The 23,403-nt window shown below is 35.4% G+C and overlaps 1 protein-coding gene across 2 annotated transcripts in view; it reads left to right on the top strand.

The window, feature by feature from the left end:
* The window catches only part of sh3gl3a (SH3-domain GRB2-like 3a), a 47,677-nt gene extending 26,206 nt beyond the window's left edge, over positions 1 to 21,471 (top strand). Inside the window, exons 2-11 of one of the 2 annotated variants that reach the window (XM_048183679.1) lie at positions 7,979 to 8,047; positions 8,148 to 8,220; positions 10,283 to 10,426; positions 11,017 to 11,150; positions 11,605 to 11,763; positions 16,538 to 16,641; positions 16,902 to 17,026; positions 17,921 to 17,953; positions 18,291 to 18,359; positions 20,332 to 21,470. In XM_048183679.1, the coding sequence (XP_048039636.1) occupies positions 7,979 to 8,047; positions 8,148 to 8,220; positions 10,283 to 10,426; positions 11,017 to 11,150; positions 11,605 to 11,763; positions 16,538 to 16,641; positions 16,902 to 17,026; positions 17,921 to 17,953; positions 18,291 to 18,359; positions 20,332 to 20,537 (1,116 nt within the window). In that variant the 3' untranslated portion in view covers positions 20,538 to 21,470. Of the gene's footprint in view, positions 1 to 7,978; positions 8,048 to 8,147; positions 8,221 to 10,282; positions 10,427 to 11,016; positions 11,151 to 11,604; positions 11,764 to 16,537; positions 16,642 to 16,901; positions 17,027 to 17,920; positions 17,954 to 18,290; positions 18,360 to 20,331 lie in introns of both variants that reach the window. The other variant, XM_048183680.1, reaches the window with a different exon arrangement.
* The last annotated feature ends 1,932 nt before the right edge of the window (positions 21,472 to 23,403 follow it).

The following is a 23,403-nucleotide window of genomic DNA, read 5'->3' as shown; positions in this document are numbered from 1 at the left end:
CTTCTTTAGCAGGCATTTGTGGACTAACGGTGCACAGAGCGCCCTCCGGCTGCAAGTATGAATTGAAAACACAGTATCCAGCGTTCATAGTAATGACAATAAATCCTGAATCAATATTACTCCTCAGTATAGAAAATTGACAAACATATGAGAATCCATCAATATTTCTTCAAATGTGCATGCTTTTAAGCTAAAAGACTATATGAAATGCCATAGAGGTAACATAATTGTTCAGACACTTTGCATCACAGAAATACATTATATTTTAAAGTATATAATAGAATACCATTATTTTAAATTGTAATAATATTTCACAGTATTGCTGTTTTTTCTGTATGCTTGATTTACACCATGATAAGCTTTGAAATATAATCACAGAGGGTTTTTTCACAGCCTATCTGACTGAAAGAGCTCATTATTTATGCAGGTCATTAGAGCTCTTTATGCGATTCTTTTGACTTCACAGGTGAGAATCACCCATTATTCATGATGATTCACGCCTCCACGCATACTGTGTTTCTTGACCAAAGATGTTTTAGAAAATTTAAATCTCTCTATTGTTTTATATGAAGCAGTAGGTAGGATAATTTTTACATAATTCTGAAGCAAAAACTCTAGTCTACAATCTCCAATACCCAGAAGTCTTGTGAACACAGATTTAATATTATTTTTTTGGCCTTATTTCAGTGACTTAAGTTTTTTGTTTTTTCAATAACCACGCATAAACGTTATTCCTTCAAAAATACAAACATGTACATACATGTTCCTCACATATTATTGTAGCCTAGTTTGTGCTGAATACAGTGTAATGACACTTTTGTCATTTATATGTTTATGAACAACTGAAAAAAGCACAAATGTCAGGGCATGTCAAAACTTCTCCAGGCCCCAAATCAGCCTCAGACTCCAGAGGGTTAATATGTGGCCTTGATAGGAGATGATCAATGATATTCTTGGGTAAAGAAAACGCTGTGCTTATTGAAAGAACCAGTTTTTTATTTAGCCTTGCATTGCAAACAAGTAGACAATCCAAAATGTGTGTGGCACTTCATTCACGATAGAAGCCGTTATTTTACCGACAGTAATTATTATTCCCCCAGTCAATTATTATGACTGCGGTTCATGGTGATGTCACTGCAATTGTTAGGTATAGCTGCTAATTGGACAGATGACAGTAAAGCAGTTGCTACTTTGAAAGACATTATCACTCTTTCTATTCTGAGCCTCCATTTCACAAGGTGTCATGCCGCGCTATCTGTCAGTGCTAATTAGAAAGTGCTTTGCTATCCGTCATGTTTTTTAGTGCAGTTCAGGGGTTGGTTTGTCTGTGCTTTTTGTGGTTTTTCACCCTCATAGACGGAAACCTTTTCTTTTGACTTGTTGACTCTAGCAAACGTGTGCAGCGCTGAATATGTCTGTGACCTTAATTTAATTGCGTGTTTGTTTGTAAGAGAAAGTGCAGTGTGCTGGAGTGAGTGAGTGTCATCATGTCTGGACTTGTGCTGCAATTTCCTTCCTTATTAAATGGAAGAACGCACTGTTCATTCCTCAGTAAACTGAATGTTTGTCCATGAAGAGGAAATGAGAAATAGAGCTTATTTGTGAGACAAAACCTCTGTCTGCTTCTAATTTCACGAGTGGCAGTAGGTCATCAAACCATCACCCACACTGTCTGTCTATCTATCTATCTATCTATCTATCTATCTATCTATCTATCTATCTATCTATCTATCTATCTATCTATCTATCTATCTATCTATCTGTCTGTCTGTCTGTCTGTCGTTCTATCATTCTATCTATCGTTCTGTCTATTTATCTATCTATCATTTTATCGTTCTGTCTGTCCATCTGTCATTCTATCTATCTATCTATCTATCTATCTGTCTGTCTGTCTGTCTGTCTGTTGTTCTATCATTCTATCTATCGTTCTATCTATTTATCTATCAATCATTCTATCTATCATTTTATCGTTCTGTCTGTCTGTCTGTCATTCTATCTATCTATCATTCTGTCATTCTATTGTTCTATCTATCATTCTTTCATTCTATTGTTCTATCTATCATTGATTCTATCAATCGTTCTCTCTATCTATCTGTCAATTTCTCGTTCTATCAATCTATCCGTTTATCATTCTATCCAGCTCTATCTATCTATCTATCTATCTATCGTTCTGTCTGTCTGTCAGTCGTTCTATCATTCTATCTATCGTTGTCTATTTATCTATCAGTCGTTCTATCTATCATTTTATCATTCTGTCTATCTATCTATCTATCTATCTATCTATCGTTCTGTCTGTCTGTCAGTCGTTCTATCATTCTGTCTATCGTTCTATCTATTTATCTATCAATCGTTCTATCATTTTATCGTTCTGTCTATCTGTCATTCTGTCTGTCTGTCTATCTATCTATCGTTCTGTCGTTCTATCTATCTATCTATCTATCTATCTATTGTTCTATCTATATTGTTCTATCTATCATTCATTCTATCAATCGTTCTCTCTATCTATCTGTCAATTCCTTGTTCTATCTATCATTCTATCCATCTGTTTATCATTCTGTCCATCTGTTTATCATTCTATCTGTCTGTTTATCATTCTATCCAGCTGTCTGTCTATCTATCTATCTATCTATCTATCTATCTATCTATTGTTCTGTCTGTCTGTCGTTCTATCATTCTATCTATCGTTCTGTCTGTCTGTCTGTCTATCTATCTATCTATCTATCTATTGTTCTATCTATCATTCTATGATTCTATCTATCATTCTGTCGATTGTTCTCTTTATCTATCTATCATTTCCTCATTCTATCTATCATTCTATCCATCTAGCTATCATTCTGTCTGTCTATCTATCGTTCTATCTGTCAGTTTATCATTCTATCTGTCTGTCTATCATTCTATCCATCTGTTTATCATTCTATCATAAAAATGCCATTAATCACAATAAATGTGATTGTTACAAAAACATCTTTTGGCAGAAAACATTTATATGGCTTGATTGAGATGAATAAAAATGCTAATGGAAATATTCCAGCAGGTAACAAATAAAAATATATATTTTAATAAAGCAAACAAAAAATACCAAATTACATACTATACACCAGTGATTCCCAGTCCTGTTCCTGGAGGCACATCAACAGTGCACATTTAGGATGTCTCCCTTATCTGTCCCACATATTTCTGGTCTTGGAGTCTCAATAATAAGGATAGAATATATATAGAATACTGCATAAGGATGTGAAGTAGGACACAGCTATACAGTAACAGTTTGTGATATATTTTGAGACTTTATTTTGATAACCTGCATTTCATTAAGTGAGCCATCTGGTGCGATTCAGTCATTGAAGATCCTGTGATTGATTCAATAAACTCTTGCCAACTATGTTGCTTATGACAATCTTGTCATTAGAAGCACGTTCTGAACAGTGTGAGAGTGTCATGTGTGTGTTTGAACAACCTCTGCTCACATTCACCAGTGCATTAAAGAGAGAGAGTTTTGCAAAGACCCTCTGACCTCACGCCTTCATCTCTCGTGCACAGCAGCGTGGTAAACAAACTGCCAACAGACCAACTACAACGTTAGGGCCGGTGCTGGTGAACCAGAGGCAGAAGTAGGTCAGGATTCTGACTCTGACAAGTGTGTATGTGTAAATGTAGGCCAATTCATACTTCCACAGTTGGTGCTTTGTATTACCAATGAGGAAAAGGCTTAGATAATTTCTGAGCTTAGATAATTGGAACAGTAGGTGTGGAAAAACTACACAGCTAGTTGGCAGCTTAATCAACTTGTCGTTCTTATTATAGAAGCTCTGCATAGTGAAGCAGGTGATGAATTGGAGTGTAAGATCAAAATCAAAACTTTTCAGGCATGATTTCAAAGATTTTTGAGGTTTGACAAAGATGTACGCATGCATAGTGAAAGGAAATGCATTTTTTTGTTCTGTTCTCTACCTATTTTACATCCATAATCTGACATGTGTGGTGTCGTATCCACCTTACACAGATATATTGAAGAATAATTGAATAAAATGTCAGATTTTTTTTTTTTTTTCACCCATTTTTTTCAATCTCTCACCGTGGCAAAAATGTTAACCTAATTTTCGTCCTGCAATGCAAGATATGTTAATCCTCTTAATAGTGCTGTTTAACTAGTCTGGATTATGTTTGGCACCACTTGATGTGTCACCCGTTCACATATACTGAGATATTTGTTTTTCCTTTAGCGTGGCCACTCAGTGTTACATAATGACAGCTACTTTAGCCTAGTTGTGTGTTTCTAAATAGTCACAACAAACAGTAGTGGACTATTTATATAGTAAATGTCATAAAATGATATTGAGATTCTGGCTAATACAGATGAAATCAAGCGTATGGCGCCACGTTAGTCAAGCTCGCATCAGCTGACGGTCAGCTGATCTATGTCTACCTATAGGAAAACGATGCCCATCACTATATAAGTATATAAGTCGTCTTTTCAGTTATCCTTCAGCTGCTTTCATTGTGTTCCTCATCAGTTAAATACCCTTCACCATCCCCAGCTCCTCCTCTTGTCCACAGTCAGGATTTAGCCTCTGATATTCCTAATGTCATTGTCATCAAGAACAGGAGCGTTAATTGGGTATAGCAGGGTGTGGCGGCTGTCTGGTCAGGTCAATGTAAAGTAGTATTGCAGGATTAACAGAGTTATATTACTACATATAATTTGTAATGATTTAATAAAAGAGAAAAGCAAGTAAATTAAAACAATCTGGTTGTTATATTCGTGTCACGTAAGTTTAACGACACTGCAAATGTTTCTATTTACAACGTGGTTTTGCACTGTTGAGTATTGTATCCAATCACAGCCATTTCTGTTGAAAATAATGACCAATCAGAGGTGTTTAAGTTACCAGTAGTAAGAATCGTCTCTGTTTCTCTCAAAACACTGTACGAGTTTGTTTAGCACTTTAAGTTTAAGTTTTATATGCACACAAATTCTCCATTTATAATGACGTTTAGTCTGATTCATTGATTAAAATGATTCATTGATTAAAATTAGTTTGTGCTGAACTGACTGACAGCTTCAGTGACTATAAAGGAAGCGCTCTTTACTCGCGGTCTGTCCAATTTCATTTGCAATTTAAAGAAAAGTTTTCATTTTTCATGAGAATTTGTGACCTTTCCTACAAATGTACTTCACACTTCATTACAAAAATGACAAAAAATAGACAAAAATGGCAAAAATAAAATTTGAATGTTATAATAGGGATTTGATCATCAAAATAAATTCAAAACAAAAATGTGTGGGAAAAAAAAAAAAAATTATTCTCTCAGTGAATGGGACACAGATTTTACTAGTAAAATTTATGAATAATATATGTGTCAAATAATGTTCTTAGTCTTTTCTTCCTGTGGGGGAGACTACAATAATTTACTATGAATTAAATGGAAATCAAATTAAATACAATTCATAGTGTAACCAAAATACCAATAATGCCTAAAAGAAAAAGAAAAAACTTAGCGTGTGACTTTTAATTATAAACGAGCCCGAAATACACAGGTACTCTTATTTTGAAATGTCTGTACTATTGCAGGCTGATCCTTCAGATTCTTACAATCATCTAAAACATTTTATATAATGGCCATAAAGTAGACATTGTAATAATTCATCAACTTGAGTTCATTAGCAATCGCTTGGCATAAATCTGCGCTTTTCATTGATTGAGAATCACTTTGAAGCAGTCAAGCTCTGTTGCGTGAGCTTGTAGAACGCGCAACAGCGCCCCCTTGTGACTTTGCAAAATGCAGCGGCCGTGGGAATGTTAGCGGGAGTAAACAGTTCTGCCACACACATAATGAGCAGGTACGAAACGACTAGTTAATCGATCGCGGATGGTTTCATTATCTTGCGGGAATATAAAAGTATAAGAGGATAAAAATAATAGAAGCAAAAATGTGTCTCCGAATATACTTGGGCGGCCGTTATTATACGTGGGCGGCCCGCCCAAGTAAAGTCTATGTGTGGGAAGCACTGTATATACATATATATATATATATATATATATATATATATATAATATATATATTAGGGGTGGGAATCGGAGGGTACCTCACGATACGATACGATCACGATAAATGGCTCACGATAACGATAATATCGCGAGTCAGCGATTCTGCGATAATCAATATATCGCTAGACAATCCTATAATGATACATCGCGATATTGGTCTTAATATGAAAACAAAATGCACGTGAAAAGGTTAAGTGCAGGTTAACGGATAAATCCGATCTTATATGTACATTTAATAGAGTTCACGTCACCGAAAGCAAGAAATATGAGGTGCATTTTATTGACCATCAGTTAATTTCAAAATCAAAGACTGCAATAGGAGAGAGCGGCAACAGCACTGGTATAAGGTCTCATTACTTTTAATGAAGATAATTGTGTGTTATGCGTCTGCGACTTACTTTCACTTTCATATGCGGCCGTTTGCGCGTCAGCTTGCTGAAGAGATCTGCAGCGATGTGTGATGCAGTAGCGTTGTCATATCTGACTCTCACATGTTTCAGTTTTAGTATTTTGGGGAGAAGTAAAATTTACATATGTAGTTTCAACAACCAGATGCATTTAGACTGAGCATAGACAGTTTTGACTGGAATGCGTCCCAGACCATCTCCTGAAGTGGTTTGAGCGATCGGATTTAAATCCGTCTCAAATGCATTTTTAGGCATTTAGGCATTTAGACCTGGTCTTTTCACGATCGGATAGCTATCCGATCAGAGAAAATGCATGAAGTCACCAGGTGCAAACAGACCCTTTGACGTTCTTCAAGCGCTTAGATATACACGGGAGCGTTCGAAAGCAGGCGTCTATCAGAGGATCCCTAATATATGCTTTCAAATGCTCCCGTGTATATCTAGCGCTCGGTGAAGAACGTCAAAGATGTCTACGACTGTCACATCAATGGTATAAAAGTGCGTCAAGACTTTGAACTTAAACGTGGCTGGGGCATCTATTTTACTCACACTGCTGTCCGCCATCCTGTTAATAACCTCTTTTTCTTAGGCTAGTTAACTTAAGTTCACGTTTCCCTCATTCATGTGTCGAGCGCCGCCTTGAAGTAGGACGCTTTGAGCAAAGAAATCTATATATAGCGCTTTATTTTTTTAAATTAAAATATCGATATTTGGCGCAGCGATACGATTCTCGTATCGCACAGAGAAGGATGACGATATATCGCCATATCGATATTTTGTCCCACCCCTAATATATACATATATATATATATATATATATATATATATATATATATATATATATATATATATATATATGGAAATGGCTAATGAGCCAGTAAGTGCTCCTCTGCCGCCATCTACTGGTTATAGTTTTTAAATTTTAAAATAAGTGTTTGTTTTTCACCAAATGATAGTTTTCCTACATTGTGAAACTTTGTTTTACAAATAGTGACAATCTGTGAAAGATGAATGTTTGAAACTTTTGGTCATCACATTAAAAATAAATTTAAATTGTATAATATTCAAACTTTTGAGCATTGAAGTGCTGGACAAGGTTGTGTGAAGTACTTGAAAGTCCTTGAAAGTCTAAACCTTGTGCTAATTTTCAGTTACCTTTGATGACGTGATCCTGATGGAACAAATAATTATTTTGTACTTGGTGTTGTGATGGTTGATAACTTATAAATAACTGATATTATAATTATCTAAAAAAAAAAAAAGTGTTGTAGAGCTATATTTAAAATGGAAAGAAATAGTATCCAGTATCATCCAGTAATGTCGGCTGATTAATAAATAATCTGAACCCATGATGTCAGGCATCATTTCTATAATAAGCTAAGATAGAGGCTCTTTATTGATTTTTACTTCCGCCCTCCCCAGTTTGTGCACAGGAAAACATCATGTGATTTCAGCCTGCCAAATGTCACTACTTCCTGTCCCTGATCTAATCTCTCTCTCTCCCTCTCTTCTCTATGTTTCTAGTTATTAAGTGAAAAGATAAGCGGTGCAGAAGGGACAAAACTCGATGAAGACTTCACGGAAATGGAGCGGGTGAGAACTGCAGAAACGAGCCCCTTCTTCTCACCTGATTTATGTTACAAGCATGCATACTTTTACCATCTTTACTCTATTTATTCTTACTGCTTTTCAGAAAATAGAAGTCACCAACAAGTCTGTTTTTGAACTTATAACTAAAACCACAGAATACCTTCAACCAAACCCAGGTATGATTCAGAAATCAGAACGATTTACTGCACTTATTATTGCATTTAGTCATTCACATTACACCTGAAATGAGGAGGCAAGGCTTGGTGTCCGAGTTAAAGACTTGTGAAACACCACGTAATTTACACTATCAACAAGTGACCAATGCAATAATAACTTAACACTATTCATTAAAACCAAGTCACATCAAAGTCTAAGCAGATACACACTACTGTTCAAAAGTTTGGGGTCTTTCTTTCTTCAGTCGAAAAGAAATGAAGGTTTTTGATGAAAACATTCCAGGATTTTTCTCCATATAGTGGACTTCACTGGGGTTCAACGGGTTGAAGGTCCAAATGTCAGTTTCAGTGCAGCTTCAAAGAGCTCTACATGTTCCCAGACGAGGAATAAGAGTCTTATCTAGTGAAATGATTGGCCATTTTCTGAAAAAAAAAATAAAAATAAAAAAATAAATAAATAAATATATATATATATATATATATCTTTTTAACCACAGATGCTCATCTTGCACTGCTCTGCGATGCGCCACGCATTATGTAATCACGTTGGAAAGGTCACATGTGACCTAATATATATATATATATATATATATATATATATATATATATATATATATATATATATATATATATATATATACTTTTTAACCACAGATGCTCATCTTGCACTGCTCTGCGATGCGCCACGCATTATGTAATCACGTTGGAAAGGTCACATGTGACCTAATATATATATATATATATATATATATATATATATATATATATATATATACTTTTTAACCACAAATGCTCATCTTGCACTGCTCTGCGATGCACCACGCATTATGTAATCACGTTGGAAAGGTCACATGTGACGTAGACGGAAGTATCGCGGTAAGGCAAAAAACTCCATCTCATTTTCTCCTCCAACTTCAAAATCTTAAATCATAAAACATCATTGTTTTACCTTTTTTTTTGTAAAGGGCATTTGACTTAGTCTCTGCACGTTCGCTTTGTAAACACTGGGTCGGTATGTCCACCTACCAAGCGTGATCTTTCCAACATGATTACGTAATGCGTGGCGCATAGCAGATCAGTGCAAGATGAGCATTTGTGTTTAAAAAGTATATAAATGTTTATTTTTTTTTTTAGAAAATGACCAATGGTTTCTCTAGATAAGACTCTTTATTCCTCGTAGAGCTCTTTGAAGCTGCTCTGAAACTGACATTTGGACCTTCAACCCATTGGTAACTGTTGAAGTCCACTATATTTTCCTCAAAAACCTTAATTTCTTTTTGACTGAAGAAAGAAAGACATGAACATCTTGGATGACATGGGGGTGAGTAAATTATCAGGAAATTTTAATTCTGAAGTGAACTAATCCTTTAATGTGGCATGATGGCGGCAGACCATCACTCATATTTTTAGTGTATTTCGATTTATAAATGTAATCTACAATAGTTAATAATTCAACCACTCACCAATGTAATCATCCATTTCCAGCATTCAGACTGATTTGTGCACCTGATTGTCAAGTCACCTTTATTTATAGATGTTTATACAATACAGATTGTTTCAAAGCAGTGATAACAGGAAAATGATTCATTGATGCAAACAGTGTTCATTTCAGATGTATAGTTCAGTGTTGATTCAGTTCTGCAGTAAAGATCATCAATTATTAAATTAGTTCATTTCATCTATAAAGCAGTTCTGCAGAAAACAATGTCAACGTCCAGCTCAGTTCAGTTCTCATCCAATAGTGTCAGTGCAGTCAAATCAATAATATTGAGATGAGAAAATAACACTTAGAACTCACCTCCTCTGAAACTTCATCACTGTTGCACAATATTAATTTATAAAAAAGTGGTTTACGCACTGTTTTATCCGTATTTGGAAATTGTAATGTTTTGGTGTTCTTTTCCATGCATTATTTATTTATTTATTGAGTAGGCACTGCTTCTCTTTCCTCCTCAAGTAAAACACTTCTGCTACTAAATTACTGTAATTTCACTTCCAATGACTCATGTTTAGAGTGCACCGTTGGCTTGATCATGAGTGTATGTCGTGTATATCCGAACAGCATCAAGAGCCAAACTGGGAATGCTCAACACCGTGTCTAAAATCAGAGGGCAGGTGAAGACGACGGGCTATCCTCAAACTGAAGGGCTATTAGGCGACTGCATGCTGCGATACGGACGGGAACTGGGGGAGGAGTCCACTTTCGGTAACGTCCGCACATACCAACAGTCAAGCACACACATGCTCAGACATGAACCACAGGCAGACGGTTACGGAAATCCAGCAGCAATGCGAAGGAATGCTAGTCGATCTCTCTCGAGAACCACAGACTTGCACATCGTGCATTGTGAAACGTGCTTCCTGTCACAGGGCTGTCCTTATAGCATCTAAACACGAGTCTGACACCTTGTGGTGACTCGTGGATGCCAATTATTTTGCATTGACTTCCATTGTCGCTCATCCAGTCTGAATTTAAGGCAGATTTATTTGTGTAATAAAAATTTGCTTTAGTGTTTTAAGTATTCTGATACAAAAATGTATAGCATCCATATCATTCATAAGAATCTTATCTTTTCGGAGAAATGCCTTTCAGTTGTAAAGTATTTCATCATTGGATTATCAAAAAAAAATCATTCATTACACATTTTCCAATGAATTTATATAATATTTTTCTATATATCCATTCCTATTTGCAAAAACTTGCTTGTGTTACCCATTATTAAATCACAGTTCTGATTATTTGATCTTTACATGAAAGTCAAACGTTGCTTCAGTAGGTCTACGTCATCTTCTCAGGGGCTGCGCTGGTGGACATTGGTGAAGCCATGAAACAGATGGCCGATATTAAAGATGCCCTCGATATCAACGTGAAACAGAACTTCATTGACCCATTTCAGACTCTACAAGACAAAGACCTCAAAGAGATTGTGGTATGACACAGTTTCGTTCTTTATTAACACTTAATTTTAAAGAGTAACTAAAATACTAAAATAAAAATAAGATTTTGCATTTAAAAATGTTTTCTACTTAAATGTCTTTTGAAATGAGGTTTGTAAAGATCCAGGCACACCAATGGCCTAGAAAAAGCTGCTGACTTGGAGCACGTCGCCCCCTCATGGTGGCCGTTATGTTGACCACACAAATACTACTCAGTTTATTTCCCTGATTCCCCATATTATCAGACACTATGATTTACAGAATGAAGTTTGTGTTTAAGGTTTAACATCAAGCAGTTTGTGTTTAAGGTTAGTGAAATACAGCTATATTAACTAGGCTGATTAATTGATTAATGTTTGGTTATTTCCAGATAATGAGCATCTGTCAATAACTTTGCCTTCTTGGCTGATTACTCAATGAAAGCATGTTGTGTGATTTCCCTGATAGCATCATCTGAAGAAGCTGGAGGGTCGACGGTTAGACTTTGACTATAAGAAGAAGCGTCAGGGCAAGATTCCTGATGAGGAGATCAAACAGGCTGTGGAGAAGTTTGAGGAGTCCAAAGAACTTGCTGAGAGGAGCATGTTCAACTTTTTGGAGAATGATGTAAGGGAAAAAAATAATAATGTTTACATTAAAGGATTAAAGGATTAGTTCACTTTCAAATAAAATTTTCCTGATAATTTACTCACCCCCATGTCATGCAAGATGTCCATGTCCTTCTTTCTTCTGTCGAAAAGAAATTCAGAAAGAAATAATTTGATGAAAACATTCCAGGATTTTCCTCCTTATAGTGGACGTCAATGGACTCCACTGTTGAAGGTCAAAAGTACAGTTTCAGTGCAGCTTCAAAGGGCTTTAAACGATAGCAGACGAGGAATAAGGGTCTTATCTAGCAAAACGATCGGTCATTTTCGAAAAAATACAACTGTATATGCTTTATAAACACAAATGATCACCTTCCAAGTGGTTCCGCCAAAACAGCACTTCAAAAAGCTTACGCTGTATGTCCTACGCCTTCCCTATTCTACTTACGAAAAGAATGTAACTGCCGCTGCGTTCGTTCCGTAAGTAGAATAGGGAAGGCGTAGGACATACAGCGTAAGCTTTTTGAAGAATACGAATGTGCAGTTTTGGCAGAACCACTTGGAAGGCAATCATTTGTGTTTATAAAGCATTTAAAAAACATTTTTAAAAAATTTCGAAAATGACCGATCGTTTCGCTAGATAAGACCCTTATTCCTCGTCTGGTATCGTTTAAAGCCCTTTGAAGCTGCACTGAAACTGTAATTTTGACCTTCAACCGTCTGGAGGCCATTGAAGTCCACTATAAGGAGAATAATCCTGGAATATTTTCATCAAAAACCTTAATTTCTTTTCGACTGAAAAAAGAAAGACATGAACATCTTGGATGACATGGGGGTGAGTAAATTATCAAGAAAATTTTATTTGAAAGTGAACTAATCCTTTAACTAACATGAACTAACAGTGAGCAGTATATATTTTTTCTGCAATATTTAATAATCTGTGTCTGTTAGTAAATACAATTGTTCATTGTTTGTTCATGTTAACTAATTAAAAAAAGAAACCTTACTGTATATATAATCTGTATGTGTTGCACACTACACTTTTTTCATGTATATTACACATATTGGCCCTCATTTATCAAACGATCGTACGCCAGAAAACTGTGCGTACGCTCGTTTCCACGCAAAATTTGGCATTTATCAATATGAATGTGAGTGGTGACTACGCTCAAATCTCACGTCAGGTCTCAGCTCTTGTACGCATGTTTTTGAGTCAGCGGTAGCTTGCAGTGCAGCAGTAAATCTGGTGGAGAACTGTTTGTTTGTTTTTATTTAACAAAATTTAAAACCTAATGCAAAAAAGTCCAAAAATAGACATACACATTTTAAAATTGTTGAGGATAAAATACACAAAAAAGCCTTAGGCTTATTTCCATTGTGGTCCTCGATATCATAAAAAAATGGACAAACAAATCATTTATGGAGTGCAACTTCAGAAACTCAATAAACACAACTTCAAATTCAAACATCAATGATAAAACAACCATTTTTTTACTTCCTTTTTAAAAATACTCTCATCTAGTATCTCTTGGATACATCTAGGTAATTTATTCCAAGCAACAGAACAAGTATATAGAAAATCATTTTTTCCCATTTCACTCTTAAACCTACAAGGATATATATCATTTTTACTCGCCCTTGTAGAATGACAGTGAACCTCTCTAACAAATACATAATATTTTAAAAGATACTTTGGAACCATTTTCTTTAAAGGTCCCGTTCTTCATGATCCCATGTTTCAAACTTTAGTTAGTGTGTAATGTTGTTGTTAGAGTATAAATAAAATCTGTAAAATGTTAAAGCTCAAAGTTCAATGCCAAGCGAGATATTTTATTTAACAGAAGTCGCCTACATCGAACGGCCAGTTTGGACTACATCCCTCTACTTCCTTCTTTAATGACGTCACTAAAACAGTTTTTTGACTAACCTCCGCCCACAGGAATACACAAGAGTTGCGTTTGTAGAGTGTGTTTGTTGCCATGTCGTCGAAACGCTGTTATTTTCATCCCGCAGTCCAATCACCGGGTCTGATTCCGGCTCAAATTGATAGGGTAACATTAAAGACATGTTTACAATAACACTGAGCGCGTGCATCTCCACGTTATGGTAAGAGGCATGACCTTTCCGGGCAAGATGCGCTAAACTGCTGTCGAATCACAACACAGGAACCGCTGGCACAATCAGAACTCGTTACGTATTTCTGAAGGAGGGACTTCATAGAACAAGGAAGTCATCAGCCCGTTTTTATGACAGTGGAAACAGCGGTATACAGATAAGTAAATTATGTGGAAAATACTGTGTTTTTTTACACGCGAAACATGAACACATGTTATATTGCACACTATAAACACAATCAAAGCTTCAAAAAACCACGAAAAACGGGACCTTTAATATCTTAAACACCATTACTAGTTTAAAAAAAAAAACATCTGTGAGTGTACTTTCAAAATAACCCTACACAACTTATTTTGAGCAGTCTGCAATTTTATTTTTTAATCTCTTTGAAATACCACTATACCAAAAAATTGCAGCATAATCAAAGTGTGTCTGCACTAGTGCACAAGCCAACACTTTTAAAGTTTCCATATCTAAAAAACCTGCCTGTCTTGCTAAAAATTTTATTTGATTACAAATTTTGGACAGCCATCTTTTCTCCTGTCAGATTACAATCCAAAACACAACCCAAGTATTTTACTTCTCGTTTAGATGTAATAATTTGATCTCCAACCGTTACCTCAAATCTAAAATATTTTTTTTAATTTAACAGCTGAGCCAAATAATATACCTTCAGTTTTCCCCAAATGTAAAGACAGTTTGTTATGGCAAAACCACTTAGAGACCCCTTCAATCTCTCTACTTAATTCATATTCAATAACATCCTTCCTCTCGTGAGAGACAATTACTGCTGCATCATCTGCATATAATAAAAGCTTATTTGAACAAGCCAAATTTAAATCATTAATTGATGTTATGAAAACATTTAGTTTATTTTCCTGACTGAAAATCACTAACCGATCATTAACCATTAAACGACACTATGAAAATGTCAAATTAAAATTAAATTAGAATAGATGCGTGTCTTGAAAAGCACAAATGCTTTTTTTCTTTCCAGGGATTTCGCTTTGTATGTGCTAATGGCTGTATCAACAGAACATTAGGATTCACACATCATGCACCTGTAACGCAGAGAAAAACAAAATATAGCCTAAAAAAATAGGACTACACGAAATATATTTCACTGAAATAATTAACAGATTTTTAAAACAAAAGAGAAAAGCTGTGCATCAAGTAGGGCTAGTCCAGGCTACGCTTTCGTTGTATTTGTTTTCTTTATTTTATTAAAATATTTAGCTTTATTTTATTAAATCCAATTGATCGCGCAGGCGCTTCACTCAGGCACGCAGACCCAACATATAATTTCTAGCGTTGCTAATTTTACATTTTAGCCATTTATCAGCAAACTAAAATGCAGACAAAGTTAACACTGCTCAGTTTAATGGTCCGCTATCCATCTGTACCAGTCGGTGCGCGCAACGCCCAACCAAACACATTTTTTGCGCATGTGAAGGATGATGTTTTACGTGGATATTGAAACATAAGTGAAATAGAAAGCCTTGATTATATAATGAACAGTAGTTCAGCAACCGTGAATATGGAAATTCCTCCCGATTGAGAGAGGAAGGCTATGTGAGCCCAATTCAGTTTTGCTTTAAATAAATTCATTTCTGCTTTATAATGAATGCCACTACAGCCTAATTTTTGTTTCAATTTATAATACATAGCTACTTATTTTTCGTGCTTGTTCTGTTCTGAATTAAATAAATTTAAAGGATTTTCTGTGGAGTGAGCTACTAAAATAACAAAATTTATATATATATTAATAATGTTTTTAAGTAGCCTATTTAGTTTTATTTAATGGTATTTTCTTTTTAAATTAATTTTATTGGTTGAGGGGTGTTTTTAGAGTAAGATAAATTTCTTTTTGATGTGATTACTTCCTCTTCATGGCCGGGTTACGTTTCTCTGTGTCGTAAACTATAGGGCGAGACTTCTAAAATTTGGGGCGTGATATTTAAATGAAGAAGTTTTCAGCCGCCACATTTATCAACACCCGTTCATTCGTGCGACAGAATTGGCCGCATACGAAAGTTTAATGAATCACACGTGTGCATTGTAAAATGACCGCAAATAGGCAATTCCTGCAGATGAACACTTCTTTATTAACAACTAGCAACGCATCATCCAGTCAACATCATGACCCCCAAACGTTCATTTTAAGACACACCCCCAGGTGCTTCTCTTCACTCAGTGTTGAATCAATACACCATCACATCACATGACAAGCATTGTCGTAAGCTGATTTTTACGTTCAGATGTACGCTGGTTTCTACGTTCGTTTGATAAATGAGGGCCATTGTGTTAGTGTGTCAAAAGTACCGATACTAAGTCGGTACTGAAATTTTAAACATTTGACACTTTGAGTGGATTCATAAACACCTCTGATTGGCCTTTGTGTTCACACGCTCATCAGATATCTCTGTGATTGGCTACAATGATCAACACAGGCGGTGAAGAGTGTCATTGATGACTACTTATAACATGTTTTTGAAGCGTTGATCATTGTAGCCAATCACAGAGATATCTGATGAGCGCATGAACACAAAGGCCAATCAGATCCGCTCAGTTTCTTGTATGTTCCATAACTGTACTTAAAACAATTTCCAGTGCATTGGCTGTATGGCAGTAAAGTTTCTGTTCAGGGGTTAAACGTCATGTCTTTCACTCACCTGTAGGTGGAGCAGGTGAGTCAGTTATCAGCTCTGATCGAGGCGGCGCTGGATTACCATCGACAGTCCTTGGAGATCCTGGAGGAACTCAACAGCAAAATACAGAACAGGTATCTTCAACCTCACAGGCTGGCAATTCAATAGATGGAGCTGAAAACAGCCTTTTATATCTACTGTTGGTCCATCTTTATTGGTAGGCAAAATGAATCTCATAAATTCTGTAGCCTGTTTTGTTCCACTATACAGACATTGTTGATTTTGATTTTCCTTGCTTTAGACACCAGACAAATGATGTTATCAAAGTCTTAAAAAGGTTTCTTGCTACTATACAATTGAGTTTATGCACATATATTGGCATCTGCTCTCGCAGGATATCTACCGCAAGCAGTCGGCCCAAAAAAGAGTTCAAGCCAAAGTCGATCATGTCCAGTTTGGAGACCAGTGAGAACACGCAGCACAATGGACTTTCCCACACCTCATCAGTCAAAACCACAGGTATCAACGAGGAAACATCCGGACAGCTCTCAGGAGGAGAGCTTCTTATGTGCTTCAGTCTAAGCGAGAATTTGCCCCAGACAAAGTGCAGAATCTTTATTATATATGTTGTATTTTATCATAACTTTTATTTGTTAAAATATTTTTCAATCCTAAAACATTCACTTAATGTCTAGGTTTAAATAATATATTTTTTTTAATGTGGTCTAATTCTGGATAATATTAATAAAGTAATGCAAGTACAGTGCTTATGGTTAGTAGCAAATAGTACTAAAATCTAGACATTTTATATATATAATATATAAAATGTAAATATATATATATATATATATATTTTTTTTTTTTTTTTATGTAATTATGGATAAAATTCATAGTTTATATGAAGTCATAGTTTATTGTTAATAGCAAATATATATTATAATATTTTTTTATTTGTTTGTTTTTTGCATATGGTTAGTTTGTAACATATAGACATTTTTTATATATATATATATATATATATACACACACACACATATATATGTATATATATATAATGATTCGATTTAAATAATAATCTAATTATGGATAAAATATTTCAGTCATAGTTCCTGGTTAGTTAGTAGCAAATATATTATATTATATTATATATTTTTTGTTGGCTTACCAGCCATTCACTAGTGGAAAAATCAAATTTTCTGCATTTATGGTCTTAATAGAACCACTTTTTGGTTTTGTGTTCCCCTGTTTTTTGTTTCATTTTGTGATATTTATTTATTTTTTTCATTCTGACTGTCGTAATTTCTTTTTAAGTAATTTAAAATCGAGAGGTTCATAAATAGCTTTCATTGTGTGTTGCTCACATATTTCACCCCCATCATGTTTTCTTACATAATTCCTTCATATTCTTTTCAGATATCCAGATCAACCACACTGTAAATGGAAAAAGTAGGTGGTAATGTTTATCATAGAAATATTGTTTTACCTGTTTGTAAGAAGAGTAGGAGTATTTATATTTAAGTTGCATGATGCATATAAATCAGACATGAAAAGACTTTAAAAGTAGAAGTATTGGGAAGATTTAAAACATTTTAAAACCATAAAGAGGATGGTGAAAGTTAGCAAAGTAAAATAATCAAAACCAGACAGCTGTGCAATTCCCATCCATAATTCATAAATCACATGGTTGTTTTTTTGTGGTCATGTTCATCAACTGTGTTTTATTTGCTGAATCATGTGTATATGTCTGTCTCTCATGTTTGATCTCGTGTGTTTTTGCTCTCAGTTGATCAGTTCACACACACAGCATCCATGACTGTATCATGGCCTGAAAGCCCCAATGGTAATAGCAAACGTGAGTATTGTCCTGTAGGATCATGCCCAGACACTCACTGAATGTGAGGTAGTTGGCAAAACCCAGCCCTATAAAAAGCAGGAGATGTGCAGTATTTTGTCAGTAATGGCAGTAATTTGAATTCTGCAGAAATAAGTAGAGCTTTTGTTGGATAACTGCAGTCACAGATTTCATGTGAACCTACTCATCTCATCTACCCACACATCAACTCTCAAACTACATTATTCCATGATTTTCTGTTACTTTCCTCTCAATAACCTGGTGCTATTTTAACATTAGCCATTCTGGCTGTTTGGAAGCAGCCCAGAGGTGTTAAATATTTTATTTTAAACACAATTTTCTCATCCTCATGTGATTTAAGACTTGTATGACTTTTGTTTGTTCTTTGGAAAACAAAAAGAGAATTTCTGAAGATTTTTTCAACAACATTTCATAGTGACCGGCGTCTTTAAAGTTGCCAAAAAACATTATGAAAACAGTCCATGCAACTTGTTTGCACCACTGTTTACAAGTTAATGAACTATATTTGTGCATTATTATGCTTTTTTTTGTGCATTATGATGGAATTATATTTGATGGCTTTATATGAAAAACAGAATGTAAATGAACATTAAGGACCCTATTATACACCCAGTGCAATGTGATGTCAGATGTGAAGCAAGTGGTTTTTGCTAGTTTCAGGCTGACACAGTTATCATTTTCACGTCCAGCAGCATTTTGTTTAAATAGCAAATGCACTCGCGCCTGTCTGTTCGCCCATGAGCGTGCTGATCAGGTGCATTGTTGGCGTGTTGCTATTTTGAGGCAACTGAAAACGACTGTGCCATTGACCAACAAAAACCTGGTCTAAAGTCAATGGAGCAATATTTTTTTTGTTATTTAAAGAGTGTGTTAGTAATATGCACCTATATGCGGGTGCACAACGCGCGTACACACTGCTTATTACACACACACACACACACACACACACACACACACAGTTCCATGTGCTTAGATCTTTAAAATAGGGCCCTCAATGTGCAGTATGTAATATTGACAGCTAGTGGTAGAAATGTGTACTGCAGTCCAAATTCAAAATATTGGAGAGGGTTGTTTCTCCCTCCTCCTCGGACTCAACACTCACACGGGTTGCCAGATTAAGAACACATAAATAGGAACAAGTGCAATGGACAATGTATGGTGATCGAGCTTTACACTGCAAGTTGATTTATCTGTGTTTTAAAACACCTCTGGTCATAGAGCTTTCTAGATGGATGCAGAGGCTTTTAAGGTCGGATAGAATCTGTGATCTCTGGCCCACTTTGTTTGCTGGTTTTTGTAGCAACAAAACTGCAAACTGGCAGTGGGCGGAGTCACACAGACCAAAACAATAACACACATTCTGACACGGAACGCATATTCCAAAATAGAATATCTGGCTGTGGAATTGTTTTTTTCAGAGAAACAAGTATGTGAATTTAACATGTTTCCTAAATATCTGCAAACATATTATGGTATTTTTATGCTTTAGTACAGTAAAAAAAAAAAAAAAAAAAATTACATACAGCACTTTTAACTGAAATAAAATATAATTTCAGCTAGTTCCCAAGGCAACATTTCTCATTTTCATTTAATGTTGAAATATTAAAATAACTAAAACTAAATGAACAAAAATTACAAATAAAACTTTAAAAGCAAATAGACATATTAAAATAATAATAAAAACAATAAAATGACTGAAAACAGAAAATATAAAAATAAAATATAGATCAAAATATTAACAAAAACTATAATAGCGTATCAATGATACTAAAATAACACTGGTTTGACCACAATAGGACAAGAACATAAAAATATTCCAATGGAAAAACAAACAGCATATGGGTCTGGAACAACATAAATAATAAATAAGGACAATATTTTAATTTATAGGTGAACTATTCTTTAAACAAGTTTTTAAATCTGTGGCGTGATTGTGTTTTCCTCATTACAGAGATAGAGTCACACATGGACCAGCCCTGCTGTCGATCGCTTTACGACTTTGAGCCGGAGAACGAGGGAGAGCTGGGATTCAAAGAGGGCGACATCATCATCCTCACCAATCAGATTGATGAGAACTGGTATGAAGGCATGATTAACGGAGAATCGGGCTTCTTCCCCATAAACTACGTAGAGGTCCTAGTGCCCCTGCCTCAATGAGCCGAGCCGACGACCACGGGTCACTGACCACACGCCAAACTAGACTGTCTCAACCGTCCACTCACCCAACATCCTCTGCTGCATTCTCACCAATGAAAGCCTTGCGTTTTACCACAGACTATTTTGAAGCTTTTATGTTTCAGTATTTATTTCTTATTATGTTTTCCAGGCCTCATGGTGCAACATCTAGACACTGCAAAACAAATTTAATCAGTATTTTTGCTTTGTTTTTTAGTAAAATATCTAAACATCTTTAGAACTAAAACTGCAAAATATTTTTACTTAAACCTCATTATAAAATAAAAAGGGCTGTCGAATTAACATGTTAATTTGGTGGATTTAATTAAGGGAAAAAATAAAGCGTTAAAATTATTAATGCTTTTAAATCATCCCAGCCCGGAAGCTGGTGATTCTAGTTTATGAAGTTATAAATATGGATATTTTTCTTACAAAAACCTATCGCTCAGCTTCAGAAATTAAAGATACGAGGCAAAAAAATGCCTCGTGTGGGTTTTTGTCTTATATATATATCATACGATATATAGTTTAGCACTATCACACGAGCAAGAGTGCTGTTTTTTCCCACGTATATCTGCACGATTGCAAATGTGATATTGATTTTTTACAAGTTCAATAAACAAGATGATAATATTTTTAGACATTTTAGACACAGTATTGTCTGGTTTTGCCCAATTTCACCAATAAAATAGTTCCAGCAAAGCCACAGCTGAACTGTTGTGCTTCTCGGAGCAACACGCTGTTGTTCATTACTGAATGAATCTGTGGTTTTTAACTAATTGAGTGAGCCACTGATTCATTAAGACGGTCACTTGCTTCGTTCATGAATGAATCAGCCGTTTGAATGAATTACTAAATGACTCACTCATAAAAGGGTTAGTTCACCCAAAAATTAATTACTCGCCCTCATGACGTTCCACACCCGTAAGACCTTCGTTCATCTTCAGAACACAAATTAAGATATTTTTGATGAAATCCGAGAGCTGTCTGACTGATATAATAAACATTTTCAAGGTCCAGAAAGGTACTAAATACATCGTTAAAACAGTCGACGTGACTGCAGTGGTTCAACTTTAATGTTATGAAGTGACGAGAATACTTTTTGTGTGCAAAAACAAAAATAACGATTTTATTCAACAATTTCTTCTCTTCCCTGTCATTATCCTTACGCAGGTGACACAGTAAGCACAGTGAAGGCTTCCATGTTATGTCCGAATGCCGGCTCAGTATTGGCCAAAGCTGATCACGTGATCAGCACGACGCATGCGTGTGACGCTGACGCAGGACCCGGCCAATAATGAGTCGGCGTTCTGACGTAGATCCTGGAAGCGCTGGACGTAAACAACGTATGAGAATGACACAGACAAGAAGATTTGTTTTGTTTTTGCACACAAAAGTATTCTCGTCACTTCATAACATTAAGGTTGAACCACTGCAGTCACATGACTGTTTTAACAATGTCTTTAGTACCTTTCTGGACCTTGAAAGGGTCGGTTAAATTGCTGTCTATGGACGAGTCACATACCTCTTGGATTTTATCAAAAACATCTTAAATTGTGTTCTGAAGATGAATGAAGGTCTTACGGGTGTGGAACAACATGAGGGTGAGTAATAAATGACAGAAATTTCATTTTTGGATGAACTAACCCTTTAAGATTTACCATCTCATACTGGTGGTTTAATTTAATATTTACAGTATAATTTAATTTTGCATTCATGCCACCTCTGAGCTGCATGAAACAGTCTGTGTAAATATACCTAAATGCCACTTCAGATGCTGCTTTTGAAAAAAAAAATGATGGCCACATTGTAGCCTTATAAGTTTGTGTAAAAAATTAAATTGAATCAAAATATTTCCTTCTAAAGCTACTTTTTTATAATGTCTATCTAATGCTTTTCTCATCTTACACAATAGATTAATTAGATCAAATAATTATTAGCTTGACAGCCTATACACACGTCATTCCAGAAAAAATATTTTGACATATTTTAGGATGTTTAGCTATTTTTATTGGAAAACAACTAAAAACTGATTATGAAAGTCATTTTTTGCAGTGTAATTTCAACGCACGTCTTATTTCAGCTTCAACGCAGCATTCACCTTGTTCATTTGAAAATGTGTTGCATCCAATGGGGTGGATTTGTACTTTCGCTGTCTCCGTATGTTTTTTTCTCTCTCTCTCTCTCTCTCTCTGATATGGGGTTTACCTGCCTGCGGTGGTCTTATGTGTTTTTTGAAACACAATTTTTCTATAAACTGTGACTATCTTGCCTGCTACTCTTATGAATGTCCTCTCTCTCTCTCTCTCCCTGTCTCCGTTTACAGACTTATTGTGATCTTAGGTATCATAGTAAGCATCGCGGGTGTTTTAATGGGTTTCGCGCCTTCAAGTGCTTTTTTGAGCGGTGGCTGTATTGCACTAAAGCTTTAGAATAACACACCCATTGATGTGCACATTTTATTTTTGTGTTGTGTTTTTTTGGTTTTAGGACATTGCACTTTCTACTGTATCTCTTTCTGCCATGCTGAGAAATACAAAATTTGATCAGTCTTATCTTATGGAGTGATAAAATATATATATATATAAAAATATATTGATATGGTTCACAACTTCGTACTGTATGTAACAAGAACTTTTTGCTCGCCTATGTCGTACTCTGAATGACATTTTAAAATTTGCAATGTTAATGAAACATTCTTGCCCTAGTTGAACCGTCCTGTGCTTATAAACTAAATCGGACATCTTTTGAATTCAGACCAATTTTGTTTGAAATGACAAAATTTGTCTCTGTGCTTGTCCACCAAAAATAGACTGTATTCTAGTAATGTCAAACATTATTTTTGTTA

This window comes from Megalobrama amblycephala, linkage group LG3 (genome assembly GCF_018812025.1).
Source record: "Megalobrama amblycephala isolate DHTTF-2021 linkage group LG3, ASM1881202v1, whole genome shotgun sequence".
NCBI classification, from domain to species: Eukaryota; Metazoa; Chordata; class Actinopteri; order Cypriniformes; family Xenocyprididae; genus Megalobrama; species Megalobrama amblycephala.
The sequence above is the reverse complement of the archived record's forward strand: the minus strand, read 5'-3'. Positions and strand labels throughout refer to the sequence as shown.